The 15,170-nt window shown below is 39.2% G+C and overlaps 1 protein-coding gene across 21 annotated transcripts in view; it reads right to left on the reverse strand.

Moving 5' to 3' along the window:
* The window catches only part of TRPM3 (transient receptor potential cation channel subfamily M member 3), a gene marked incomplete at its 5' end in the record, with an annotated part of 811,488 nt that overhangs the window by 497,363 nt on the left and 298,955 nt on the right, over positions 1–15,170 (reverse strand). For 15 of the 21 annotated variants that reach the window (XM_081236458.1, XM_081236463.1, XM_081236459.1 and 12 more), the window contains one exon: positions 11,459–11,635. The exons of the other annotated variants lie outside the window; for them this stretch is intronic. In XM_081236458.1, coding sequence (XP_081092584.1) covers positions 11,459–11,635 — 177 coding nt within the window. Of the gene's footprint in view, positions 1–11,458; positions 11,636–15,170 lie in introns of those variants that run through there. 21 annotated transcript variants of the gene reach the window in all.

Consider the following 15,170-nt stretch of genomic DNA (forward strand, 5'->3'; position numbering starts at 1 on the left):
TAAATCAGTGCTATTTGAGTAAAGCAGATTGCCCCCCATAATGTGAGTGGGCTTCATGTAGTTGGTTGAAGGCCTGAATAGAACAAAAGGTTGACCCTCCCCCAAACAGGACGGAATTCTCCAAAAGACTGACTTTGAAAATCATCGGCAATATCAGTGATTCCTGGTTCTACAGAAGACTGCCTTTGGACTAAAACTGCAGGCCTTTCCTGAGTCTCCAGCCTGCCAGTGTCCATCATCAGATTTTGGACTTGCCAAGCTTCCACAATCATGTAAGCCAATTCCTTAAAATAAATCTTTTTATTCACACACACACACACACACACACACACACGCTTCTGTTTCCTTGGAGAACCCTAACTAATACAACCTACAATAACTACAAAGTGTAATTAGCTGCATTTGAATAGTATGTATTACCTAAACCCAAATTATTACAAAAGACATCTTGAATTTTGTTCATTTGCACTGCACCATTTCTGTTTTATTAGGCTGGAAGGGAGGAACTCATATTAACTGAATACTGGCTATAGAGTATGCCAACACCAAACATATTAATTTATGAACATAAAGCAATATTTTTATTTAATTTATAATTAAGGAAATTAAAATTTGGAGAAGTTTTCCTATTTTGTCAATGATCATTTTGAGAATATGCCATTTAATTATTTTGGTAGCAAGTACCCAAATGATCCGCTTGTGTGTATTACCAATGCACAAGTAACGCTATCATCTAGCTGGGTTTCAGATGCAGAGAGAGTGAAGGTGGTGGGGATGGAGCAGATGTAAGAAGCGCACAACAGAGGGAATTCTGAGCTCGGGAACAGCAAAGTCCAATGATGTGGGTAACCTAGGTGGGTCAATTCTTCAGCTCGAAAGAGGGATAGCCGTGTTTTCTATACTTGTGTCACAGGGTTGCTCTGAAGTTCAGTTTGTTTGATGTAAAGTAAAGAACTCTGTAAACTGAAAAGGACTTTTTAATGTTGTTTTAATATCATTTCACTTGTAGTCTCTGTACCTTTCAAAATAGTTTGTGAATAATGACATCTTCTGAAGGACAGAGACATTCAGATTGCTGGAGATAGAAAACAAGCATTCCCTACTAACATTTACAAAATGTGAGCTACATCACGAGACAGTAAGTCTACTCCACACCGCTCTCCAGTGAGCATGAGATAACATTATTATAATAAATGATTTACTCTCAGCTCTTTCAAATATCAAACTAATTTTAAAATAAATAGGAGCATGAAATGGCTTTCTATTATTATGAATTAATCCAAGAATATTAGAGCTATAAGGGAACTTAACAATCATCTCATGATTGGTAAACTGCACTCCACAGGCCAACTACCACCTGCCCTCTGTTTGTGTATAGCCAATAAACTAACAATAGTTTTTACATTTAAAACTGGTTGAAAAAATGAAAATAAGAATAATACTTCATGACATGTGACAATTACATGAAATTCAAATTTCAATCTGTCTTAGTCTGTTCAGGCTGTTATAACAAAATACCACAGACTGGGCAGGTTATAAACAGCAGAAATTTATTGCCCACAATTCTGAAGGCTGGAAGCTCAAGATCAGGGTTCTACCGTGGTCAGGGTAGGGCCCTCTTCTAGGGCACAGACTTCTCTTTGCTGGAAGGGGATAGCGAGCTCTCTGGAGCCTCTTTTACAAGGCACCAATACCATTCATAAGGTTTCCACACTCATGTCTGAAGTACCTCCCGAATGCCCCACCTACTTATACCATCCCCTTTGGGGTTAGGATTTCAATATATGGACCTTCAGCACATGAACACTCAGACCATAGCACAGTGTTCGTAAGTAAGTTTAGCTGGAACACAACTACATTCATTTGTTATGTATTGTAGGTGGCTGCTTTCTCAAACTACAATGGCAAAGCTGAACAGTTGTGACAGACAGGATCCATGACCCACAAAGCCACTTCACCATCTGGCCTTTTATAGAAAAAGTTTGCCAACCCTTATCTAACCCAATCCTGTCATTCTATAGAGGAGAAAACTAAAGATAAAACTATTTACTCTAGGTAACTCAGCTAGGATATTAATTAATCAGAATTAGGGCTAAAACCTAGTATTTCTGTCCATGTGATCATGCTCAATTTAATGGTTAAAAATTAGCTTTAATTATACTCATCCTTAACTTATGTAGCCTCCTTGTGCTAATTACTAGGTTTATCTCAGAATCTTTGCTCACATAAGCTAACATTATACAAAAAATTCATCTTGATGAAGTAAAATATTTTCTTCATTTATTCATTGAAATGAATTTGATATTGTATTATTCTTAAATAGTTCTAAGTAGACGTTACTGTAGAATAAAATAATGGTAAAAATTAAATATTTTGCTTAACACATCAATCAATTGATTGATCTGCTTGTAATTCATAAAGCAGTAATATATGGAAATTCAAACACTTTCAGACAAACTGGCCACATTCAACTTTCTTACAAGAGATGACTGACAATAAGATGAGAAAATAATCCCTTAGCCTTTCTGTGTTTAGTGACTAGAACTTGACCAGCTAATTTCCCAAATGTAAATTGGGATGTAAATGTAAATGTAAATTTCAGTGTTTTATAAAATGAAAAAGGAAGTGTGTCTAAAGTTAAAGCATCCCTTTTACATCACTAGGATGTATCTGTTGGGTTTCCAGTGTAATCAATTACCTACCCTCCATCTTTAAGAGGAAATGTTTAAAAGCAGCGCTTCTCAACTGGGGATGATTTTGCCTTCAAAAGGAGATTTGACCATGTGTGCAGACATTTTTGGTTGTCACAATGGGATAAACTAAAACTTCTATTTTATACCAGCTATCCGTGATACCTGATATAATAAAATATTTCTATCCATGATACCTGATACAGTTGAATAACCTAATGCTAACAGAAAAACAAATCCTAAGCCACATTTGCCTTTAAATGAAAATGACAAAATACTTCAATATAATTATGTACATAATTATCTCTAGACATTAGCCAATGGCATATTTAAAGATTAAAGCAAGAATAGCCTGAGTTTAACAGTGTAGTTTTTCTTCTAATAGTACTTTCTCTAATTCACAGTGTAACCCAGCCAACATTATTGAAAGTAACATATTAAAGTCTCTTAGATCACTAAATTAAGCAATAGATGAAGTAATTTCAATCTCTCACTTTCACTTTCAGTAAATATTTTCAAAGCAGACATCTGGTGCTACCCACTTACAGTTTCTTCCTTGAGTACATATTTTATCTGCATCACTTTTACTGAGTAATAATTATTAGTTCAATTCCCTAACTAATCTTCCAATTCGGGGAACATATGAAGTATATCAACTCAAGCTCAAAGTATCCTTTAATTAGACAAAAATGCCAAGACCCTATAAAACCATTTGGTTCTTCTAAGCAGTGGCTTCAGAGCACTGCATCAAGAGCACAGTTATGCATGCTCTCTAACATTTACCTATTCATCTAGCACCCCAATTATCCTGTGCTCTCTGCTAAATGATGTACCCAGGAAATTGTCTAAGATATGGTTCCTAATTTTAAGAAGCTCTTCAGAATGAGGTGAAAGAGCTAATAATGCTACAACATGCTAAAAGCAAAGACAGAAATACTCACTGATTTTTATGAATTTTTTTATGAATAAAAGAAGAGCCTAATCTGGCTTTAGAGATTCAGGAAATTTTTCTTGAACTCATCCAACTCACTTGAGTTGAGTATTAAAATATGGGCAGGAGTCAGGTAGGAAAAGATGTGGTTCAGATTTTCCAGGCAATGGAAATAGCTTGTGCAAAAAGCCCAGCTAAAAGGAATTTCATGATATGAGAAAGGGAAAAACAAAGTATAAAGGCAGAGAAGTAAGCAGAGGACAGATCACAGAGGGTCTTATATATCAATCCAAGGAGCTTAGGATTTTATTCTACAAGAAATGTCAAACATGGCAGTATCCTGGTCTTACCTGCATTTTAAGTGGACCATTCTGGTGGCTCTGGAAAGGATCAATTTGAAGTAGACAGCTGTAGTATTTTGGGCCCAAGAGAAAGAGACTGGTCTTGGGAACTAGGAATAGACAGAAGCGGGTGGATCAGAGACATATTTATGAGAAAACGTGGCAGAGCTGTGGCTGATTATGTAATGGATGAGAGCAAACAAAGCAAAAGGCATAAGCCCAAGTTTTCCAGTTTGGACAACCTGGTGAATGGGTGATTCTAGCAATTGGGAGAAAACAGAGGAAAAGGAGCAGGTGTGAGGGAGCTTGCTTATTTCAGCAATGGCTGAATGATTAGGGAAGAAGTTAAGACTCAGTCAGACTTACAACAGGCAGTCTTAGACCACACTTTGAGAAACACTCCTTCCTTCCTTCCTTCCTTTCCTTCCTTCCTTCCATCTATCTATCTATCTTTCTATTTGTCTATCACTTATCTATCATCTAACTATCACCTATCTGTCTGTCTCTCTATATATTAAACTTTGAAATTCTTTAATTATTTGGGGGAAAAGAAGCAAAAGTTATTAATGCTATCCCTAAACCGCAAACTTCTATGCATGTGCCTCTGAAAATGGAAGTAGAGAAGAGCCAATGGCTGGAACAAAATTCCCAAATGCTTTAAACATAAATTTTATGTGAGACAAATGTAAAAATTAAATATCTCCCTCTTAGAGGTACCTGCCCCCACCTTACCCAAGCAATTATATCATTGTATCTTTCTCACATGCTCAGGAGCCGAGAAAATTTTGTTCAGCTCAATTTTCCACATTTAATATTTAATACCGGGCATCATTTAAAAAATTCAAATATAAAATAAATTTTAAGTTTGAACATGCTTTTTCAAATGAAAGCCCTGGATGTTCTATTCCTCACCCTCCCTGTCCAGAATCTCTTCCTTAGTTTCAGAAGGATGTAGGGTAGAGCAGACAGGGGGCAGTGGTGGGGGTATTATCTCTACTAATGTAGTCATCAGTTATGGCTGCTTTGGCCTTGGTCCCAAAGTTAACTGGCCACTGCTCAGCTGGTATTATCACAGACTACTGGAATCTAAGGGATATGCACTGAGTGACCACTGCAATTCCAAGTACCATCACAGGGAAGTTTAAAGGGGGCATAAGCAGGATGCTCCGGAATCTTGACGATGGACACTACCTCTGGGCGCTCTGGCTCACAATCATATCTCTATATAAATTCAGTAGGATAGAAAAATCTAGAATTGTATGTCATGTGCCTGAAGAACATCATGAAAATAATACACAGAGAAATCTCAAATAGATAAATGAAAAAGAAAAAGAATAGGGACAAACATTCCTTCACTTTATGATGTTATGTCATCTACAAACCAAGACGGGGCAGCTGAACTCAATTACTTCTCTATATAAATGATCTTTCATGATTAAAAATTTTGAAAACCTGTGAACTGTTCACTTAAAACCCTTTGCTCCCACTGTTAACTAACACATAATCTGTTATGCCCAGATGCCAGCAAAAGAGAGAGGGCATTTAATTGAGTTTCCCTCCAGCTCAGTTGAATCTACGGCAGTTTTTCTCAGTGTGCGGTCCTTCTAAGGGGTGTTCATACCAGAATCACTAAGAGAGCTTGTTAAAATGAAAGTTCCTGGGCCCACAACCTACCTACTGAGTCAGCACCCCCAAGGGGTGGACATGAATATCTGCTTTGCTCACAAGCTCCCCAAGTGATTCCTAAGCATTCTTAGCATATCACGTATCATTTACATGTTCCTTCACTCATTTATTTTTCAATAAACATTTACTGAATACTTTTTGTGAGCCACAGTCTTTAAAACTCTTTTTCATGTTAGCTAATGGAAATGGAGAAAGGATATGACCTAGTTGTCCGCCGATGAGCTTGGAGCCAGTTGAGATTATACCAACAGACTGAGAGAGGGGGAGGATGTAGAGCCACTGCTTGAGAGGCAGTGTTCCCGCCCCCCCGCCACGCCTCCCCACCTGCCCCCTGTAGGAAGTCATCTACAGGGAAGGCAGAACCCTTTTCCTTGACACAGACCTTGCCCCATTTTACTGTGACTCCACAAGTCATCCCAGAACCAGATGGTCCTGAGCTTGGACATCCCAGCTATGCCCTTCCTCATTCTGCAGTGACCATACACTTTCATTCTTTACTCCACAATAGTGGGCATCAGAAGACAGAGCTCTCCAGAGAGACAGGTTTCTAGTTGCCTCAGGAATTTCCTTCAGGCTGCCTGAGGAACATTTCACACAAAGGCAAATCACATGGTCACTGTTCAGCAGTCTGAGTTGAAGCTACCACTTGAAACACACCAGACAGATTTTGTCTCTCCTGGGTTTTAGTTTGGGCACGTTTTCTTTTCTTTTTCTTATTTTCCTAAAGGGAAGCTGAGGCTGGCATGCTGAGATGGAAAGACAGAAGTTTCTTTATTAGTAGCCCTTAAAATTTGCCTAACCACACACTGCATTTTCCTAAAAGCAATTTATTCTTCAAGTTTCCCATCTTTAAGGTGCTTAGTGGAATTGGTCCATAACAAGTTCCCTGACCTCACTTACCACCATTCATGAACATGTCTAGATATAATAGGTGTATGTTTCCTCTCTTCCTGTGGAAACTTAACGGCTACTCACCAGCATGGGTTTAGGAGTGCCTTGTCCTGGCTAAGGAAAAGCTCTGGTGTATTAATATTATTCTACCTGCCATGTAAAGATTCAGAATTTCAGATGTGAAAAGAAGACATTAAAAGTAATAAATTTAACACACAAATTGAAATGAATCTCAACATAATTGCTTTCTAAGAGTTTGAGAACAGCAAAGGGAAGTCAGTTTCTGGAATGCCTGGCATCAACTGTAGAAGACAGACCCAACTTATTTTGTCATCAGGATCTTGCTACACTTCAGGGACAATACAATGGACATTGGTTACCATGACATGAAATTACAGGAGTAGAAAACATTGGTACTTGGGCAGTATTTGTGATCTGGTAGCCTAACTTGATCACTGCTCTTTCAATTATTTCTCTTGTGTCATACCCAGTTCACCTTCATTTATCCCTCTTTGCATAATAACATAAAAGAGGGAAAGGAGGGAAAAAAATAAAATGAAACTCTGAGCTTTTTGACTGGATTTCAAAAAACTGGGAATTTACTATGCATTGTTTTATAGGAGCAAAAAAAAACAATCTAAGAAAACTAGAAGTGATATTTCTGATTGTATATTATTTAATCAAAGAGTTCTGCTATCAGGCATCCAATGGGGCTCTTACTCATCAATGACATGAAGTTACATTCCTTACTTTTGTCTCAGTCCCACTAGAATTAGTAACTGGCATACCCTTTCTAGCTCACCAAAGAACCACCAATCAAGAAGTTCTATCTTTCCTTCTCAGGACCTTTATTCTCAGACACTGGAACCACCACCACTGGGACCATCAGACAGTAAAGTAGGATATCTGAAGGTATCCTAAATTCTTTCTTCCACCACAACTAATCGATTTAACAAGTCCCTATTTATTTTACCTTCATTACTTTTGCCTTAGCCCTGGTCCTCATGAACTCTTCAGGCCTCTAATTTAATCTCTCAGCTTCCAATCCTACCATCTCCCATCCACTCTAGACACTACAGCCAAAGCAATCTATTTAATTAATAGCTGAATCTAGCAACCACTTCTCTGCTAAGAGCCCTTTAATGGCCCTCCCTCGTTTTCAGGATCATTGTCAACTGCCTTGCCTTAGCAGACAAGGCCCTTTATGATCTAAACTCTTGACTGTTCTAGTCCTTCCAGTTTAATGTTCAATCCACATTAACTACTTTTAGCCTCAATAGACTATGTTCTTCCATGCCCGCAGTGCATGGCAGCCTTCACCACAGGGAATCATAGCATTGAATCTAAGTCAAGACCTAAACTCTTCATTTTAAAGAGAAGGACACCAAGTTACAGAGAGGTTAAGTAATTTCCCAAGGTCACACAGGTGATTAGGAACATGAAGGAATTAGGACCCAGTGTTTAGGCCTAACTGTCCAAAGTATAATTTCGTTAATCTCTTTCTGACATTACTCAAAGTGGCAAAGTCATACTCTTTTCTTTGAAAATCATAAAATGATACAGACCATTTGGTCTTCATTAAGAAACTGGCTTAAACATGTGTATCCAAAGTCTGTTACAAGTGCAGAGTTTCCTTTTCCCCAAAACAATCCACTTTTCAGAAGCCCCTTTACTAAGTCTACCAAGACGTCAATACAAAGGAAGCTCTCTGCTCTAAAACTGATATTCAAATTCAACAGAAGTAACCAAAATAAAATCTCCCAAATAAAACAACGTCAGAGACACACCTTACAATGAATATAAAATATGCTAAGAACATTCTATCACTGAAATAAATTAGACTTTTGGAGATTAATAGTAAGATGAAATCTTGAAACATATAAGAATGAAGCAAATGACAACTGAAGAGAAACATTTTGGAAAGGGTCCCATTTGAAATGTATCCGTTTGAAAACAGCCTCTGACTTTTGGCTATCATGGTCATGTGCCTGTTCAAAAATTCATTTTCAAATGATATTTCTGAATGCAATCCCAAATTCAAAATGTGAGTTGGTTGGCATGTTCAAAATTTTCTCTGAGACGGACAAAACAACAAATGAGATGTTTTCAGAAGGAATAATAAGTATATTCTAACACTCATTGGGTTTAATTCATGCTTCAAATGCTGGCCTTTCTCTTCTAATTCTTTACTATCCCGTTTTCATTAGGAAATGGGAAATACAGGAAACAGGATTATGAAGCCATTTCTAAACATTAGCATGGTATTGAACTAAGTTAGCAAAGAAACACACATTTTCAAGGAAAGGATAGGGAGGGAAATTGGCTTGAGCCCAGTCTGTCAGAAACGGTGAGCGATCTGAGTTTAGTTAAATCTAATCATGCCATCATGTCCTAAACTGCATTTACTGACAAGTCAGGGCACTGGAAAGGGCATATCACACCAGAAAAAGCTTGAAAGAGGAACAAACATTACCTATTGAATAGGAGAACTGGGTTTATTCACTTACAATTTCAATAGACTCCAGAGAATCCATCCATTATACTAACACGGTTGTGGTAGTGTGGGGGACAGAATAAGAGACTGAGAGAGGAGGAGGAGTGGGAGAGAACCAGCAGAAAGTACGGAAAGAACAGTAGGATTGCTGTTATTAAATATTTAATTTATAGACTAAACCAGGAAGAACACTGAGCAACAGTTGCAAATGATTACTCAGAAACTTCCCTTCTACTCGAAATGTAAAAGCAGAGCAAGAATACACAGGGACTAGGAAAGCAAAGACAATGACAGCAACAATCCAGAGGGGAAAAAATTACATGGCATTCATATCCAGAATGTTGATAATACAATAACTCATATACAGAAGCAGCTTTTATTTCTTTCCAAATATTGCTGAACGAATTTGGTAGCACTTTTTTTTTCTAGTTTGAAATGTGCTCAATATCTGAAGTCTCCTAGGATAGGTATAATCTTTCAAAACATACAGATGTCATTTGGAAAGAAAGTTCTCAGGTAAAACAATCCTATCTTTCAGATATTGAGAGAATTGGAAGGATACTCATGAATGCACTTTATTAGAATGAATTGTTATAAAGCACCATGTTAATAAACCATGGTAAGACCGAGCTGTATGCCAACCATGGGTATTTGGTGTAGTATTGACAATGTCCGCTGGTATATAGCATGGATGGTACTTTCAGCTAAAAAAGATGAGAGCTCTTCTAAAAATAAGTAATATACCTCAAAGAGATACTTCTCTGCTGGTTTTGTGACTAGCAAATGATAAATAACATTTCCATTAAAAAAATGAGAGTATTAATGAATAATATATTGAAGGTGGTATACACACACCTGTTTAAAAAATCATTATGTAAGTTAAAAAGCATTACTTTGGGGTAAAGCCAATGAATGATTTAACTGAAAAATGCTTCTTATTGCACATGGAATTGCTAAAGTCAATTTTCTCAGTCATAGTTAGGTTTGACAAGACACTCTTCACCCCAGACCCTGGATTCAGGAGTAATTCTGGAAGAAAATTTACATTTGTTTGTTGGTTCCCTGGACTCATTCTTTTTCATGCCCTATCACACATGTAGTTCCAATATAGCAAAAGCCCTTATATCCAAGGAAACTTCTCTCCCACTCTCAAACCTGCTTTTCCTCCAAAATACTCTTCTAGGGAAGCAAACCACCATCATAACAACAATATGATAAGTGTTTGAACAGTATGTGAGGGTAGCCTTTGAGAAAGTTAATCTCAGTTTGTGCTGAACAGAATCAAGGAAACTCAGACAAGGTAATACTCCATTGTAAGAAGCCACTTAGCTGTACAGAACTAATTGTCTACATCAAATTTGACCCAACTAGAACACAGCCTCAGAAAAAAAAAATGTTGCAAGTGTAATTTATTTAGGGTTAACTTATTAATCCTCTATTGTGACACTGGACTCAAGGTCCAGTGGTCATTATATCACAGTATCATATTAATATGGAAAAGAGAATTAAAAACTTCACCTTGCCTTTTTAACTCCACATGGATGTGGGAGGAACCTCCAGAGATATGCACTTTTCCCAAATAAGTATTACCACATTCTCTTTTCTGAGGGAAAATAATACTTGTTTTCTGCACCTTTTAAATTTTACTTGTATTTCCTTCCCTACAAGGCAAGATGATGAAGATGAATTATTATGAAGTTGTGGGGAATTTCTCAGTATCTTTAATGTATTTGCTTCTAGAAAGATGAGTGCTGCAGACACCAGGTAGCATCCTAGCTCAGGTATAGTACCATTCTTTTGTGTAACTCAGCTAGAGAGAAAGCTTGAGGCATACACCCGGTATATATTTAACAATAATTTCCCACTACCGACTTCACTTAAGGGACTAAAATTATCATGCCTTAAAAAAAAAAAAAAGTCACCAGAAAAGTCACAATCTGATGAGGCTTGTTCTTTGTCTTTATCTGAGAGACCACCTAAGGACACAGGGCTTTTAAACTAATAAGGAGAATCCTTTGTTCTCCCAGGTTCCATTTAAAGGAAAACTGGGTCAAAAGGCTTCCCCAGGGAGGGAAAAGAATCCAGGAGCCAAACACAGGGGAATAAGAGATTTCACTCCCACCACTGTTCCCACCCTCCCAAAGAAGTTAATTAATTCTATTTTAGGGATTTTGGGGGTGGGGAGCACTCAGGCAGTCCATTCTATACCACCACAATCTCATTCTCAAATGTGGCTCAGACCATCCTCCCTCCCTGACACCATGGGGTGAGGGGCGTTTAGAACCTCTCTCCAGCCATGGGCAACAGGGCCAGTACTCCAAGACATCTATACTCCCCAAAAGGTGTGTCCCAGCCCAAGAGCAAAGTTGGGTATTTAGACCTGCAAAGCACAATGAGAGCCATTCAAAGCAGCAAGTTACAGTACCTTAAGAAGTCTGACAGATGGGAGAAAGGCTGCATGGCACAGCTTCCGGATGGTCCAGTTTAGGGGTCGAGGAGCATCAGTTTGATTCATGACCCCGTCCAAATTCCACCGGGAAAACCAGAAGCCGCAAACCTGAGCAGTGCCTAGAAAATAAACGGTCCCCCACAGCCCTGGCATCCCATGGTCATCTCCACACCTGAGAATTCCATCAGGGCAAAGGCTTCCTGCAACTTGGGAGACTAGTCAAGTGGCGTTGCCTGAGCCACTGAACCTTCTTAAGAAAGCCACCTCCCCTCTCCCTGCAGCCGTGCTCATGCATACCAAATGTGGCTGAATGGAGGCACACTGCCTGCTGCTTCGGGGAGGGGATGCACGGTTTTGAAGGAGAGGGACAGCCTGCACGGAACAGCCCGCGGTCGGAGTCAGAGCAGCCTGCTCAGAATGTGCGCTCCCTCTCCTACCCTCCTCCCAGTAAACGCAGGTCAGGCACTGGGGGAAAACCCTGGCCATTTGTTCTGCTCACTTGGTTTGGGGGGGAGCCAGGAAGAGAGCAAAAGGGAACATCAATAAAGCCAGAATGGGGAACTTGCACTTTCTGGTACAAAGCATCTCTGAGGGACTGGGAACTGACACAGGGGGGAGGGGCTAGGACACAGAAGGAGAAGGGAATGCCTCCGAATGATAAGATAAATACTTTTGATTTATGTGACACAATAAATTGAGAGCTACTGTAAAATGGATCTACAATAAAAGGGATCTCTGTCATGTTCTGGGTTTTTTATTAACTGTGATTGACAGTCCTCACCCTGATATATACATTATATAGATTAGAGGAGGCAGACGGCAGAGAGAGAAGCAAACTAACACACACAGGGGGGACTGTTGAGTTATTCCTTTCATAGAAAGCAGTGTAAACTAATGTATCTTTGGCTTACCTTTTAGATAACGGGGGTTATCCCATCCTGAAAAGCCACTTGATACTCCATCTGCAACAAAAGTTTAACTCTTAAGGTGCCACATGGAATGCTTTCTATAAAAGATGGAGTTTCCTGAATTGGGGATACCCACCCCTACCATTTCCTACGGGTAGCTTTAAGAGAGAGTTGCTGCGTTGGTGTGAATAGTCTTTAGGGCTCCGGTGGTGAGAAAGCATAAAGGAGAACTCTCCCAGTTGAAGGCAGTGAGGTGGGTGGGAAGAGGAAGTCTCAAGCCCCACGTAAACGCCCCCACCCTGAAGAATCAGACGTCAGTGAGTGCAGCTGACTGACAACTGCCCAGAAGAACCCTCACATCCTTAAAGCATTTCCACCTTATTCTTCCTCTTTATGTCCCTCCCTATGACTGTACTAATTTTCAATTTTTAATTAACTAGAAGTGAATGGTAAATCCCAGCTCCATGACTACTATGCATTCTGAAGCAGAAACGGGAGATGTGAGAGCAGATGTGATACACGGAGACGCTGCTGTAATTCAGAATTTGGAGCAACATGGAACCTCCCTGGAGTGTAATATACCTGACACACCACATTACAACTGTATTTCCCTCACAATGGTCCTGTGTTACAGATCTAAGAACACTAAGGATTTTTTTATAGAAAATCTAGTCCATGGGTAGAATCCAGACTACTGACTTGCGTTGTGTAATAAAATTCATGCATCTGATTTCCTTCTATTAACCAATATCACTTTATAGACCCCCCACACACACAGTTGGTTCACTATCTGCCACCATTCTATTTCCACCAAAGATTAAAGGCAGCTTAAAACAGTAACAGCTAATATGTCTGTGTCAAGAATTGTGCTAGGCACTCTAAATGCATTACGTAAGTTCACGTCAACAATAACTCTATGTAGTACATGCTACAGTCATATCCACATCTCACAGATTGAGCAACTGAGGTCTTTAGAAATTCGTTAATGAGTAATTAAGAATTAGTAATGACATAACTAATAAAACTGGGATTTAGACTGAAACCAGTCTACAAGACTATAAAGACAAGCTTTATCTTCTTTCCTATTTCTTTCATAGTTACGGCAGCCACAGCATTTAAGCTGCTGATTCAGTTTTCTGGTGATTTAACCCTACATAAGAGTTGAGCTAAAAGACCATGAAGAAAAAATGCTCAGCATTTGTTTCAAATTATTTCTTTGGTTTGATGTTGATATAGTAAATACCATGAATTCTAGAATCAGGCTGCATGGTTCAAACTCTAATTCTGACCCTGGCCTTGGGTAATTTACTGGCCTACTCTGTGCCTTAGAGTCCTCATCTATAAAATGGAGATAAAAATGAACCACACACCTAAGGCTGTGAAGACTAAGTCAGCTAAGAGAGCAGTAAAGCACTTAGAACAGTGCCTGGCGTATACTGAGTTTCTTATACCATGATTTATCTTCCAGGTACAAGCACTGATGCTGAGGTGGGAACCTGCTGATGATTCCCTTAAGCATGCACAAGTGTATACACTTTTAGTACCAGGTAATGAAGTCAAGCAGATTAAACCTGACAGCTTCTTATGAGTTACCATGAGATTAATAAATGGGGTAAAAAGAAAAGTGGGAAACTAAGACAGCAGTATGGATTTCCTCATGCTATACTGCAGAGTGGTATTCATCAGATTGCAAGATGTTGCCTTTGGTTAGGCTACCAGGCACCAACCTCCCTAAGTTATTAACTGCTATTAAGTGGTTGGTTAAAATGCTGAAACACTGCAGTTGCCTCTCCCCTGCCTCCTCTGTTCCTCACTGTTAAGGACCCCACAAAAAGGACAGCATCATTCTGAAAACACACAGCCTTTGATCCTCCTAGCCCCCTTAATTTTTACTGAATAACTTTGGTCAAAGAGAATAGTCTGGAACTCTGCGGAATGGAGAAGTACAAGAATGCACAGCCCTCTCTAATGGCCGTTAGAGGAGCGAGCACAAAACCTCTAGAGAATTGGAGATTACACGCAAAAGAAGTGAAGATCAAATTAGAATGACAGTGCATGAGAGGAGGTTTTTCTTCCATTGTTGGAATAGTTTGGGCCACAATTGTTTGCTATCACAACATCTGAAGCAGTTTTCAGGATCCCACCCTGCTTCAAGAAATGATATTTTCACATGGAATGATGTCTTCCTGGCTTTTAGAGAGGAGTCTAATGAGGAAAGAGCAGAGAGGAGCAAGCCCAGCCCCAGACGTCTGCACCTCATAAATCCAAAATGCTTGTTTACCAGTTTTATGAATGTGGATGTTTACAAAGCTACACAATAAATTCCAACAGACTTAAAAGCCTGACATGACCACATTAGCTTTCAGTATCCCCCAAAATAGCAAGCCCAGCACATCAAATCTCTGCTCTCTGAAGCCTGCCTTTGAACTAATTTTCTCCTATGCTATGTAAGCCCACTTCCCATTGATCATCTTTGTGTTTTACTTCCTGTCTTAATGATGCTAAATTTAAGAATTATGATTAAGATTTGAGCTGTCTCAATGCTGACGACGAGCCACAGTACAGACAGGCTGCCTGCCTTCCTTTTGAAAACTACATTCCCTCTCTTTAAAAAAATCATGGCATCCTCTACATAGCATTGCTCCACTTTGCACACTGTCTTCCCTTATATTTCTTAGATATACAAGGGGCTGATCCATGAAAACCTAAGAAAACAGAAAGGAAATGACACAGTATACGGGTGGTTCAGTGTTCCAAATCTGCCGCCTAAGATGTGTTTT

This window comes from Mesoplodon bidens (genome assembly GCF_964165515.1).
Source record: "Mesoplodon bidens genome assembly, chromosome: 6".
Classification (NCBI taxonomy): domain Eukaryota; kingdom Metazoa; phylum Chordata; class Mammalia; order Artiodactyla; family Ziphiidae; genus Mesoplodon; species Mesoplodon bidens.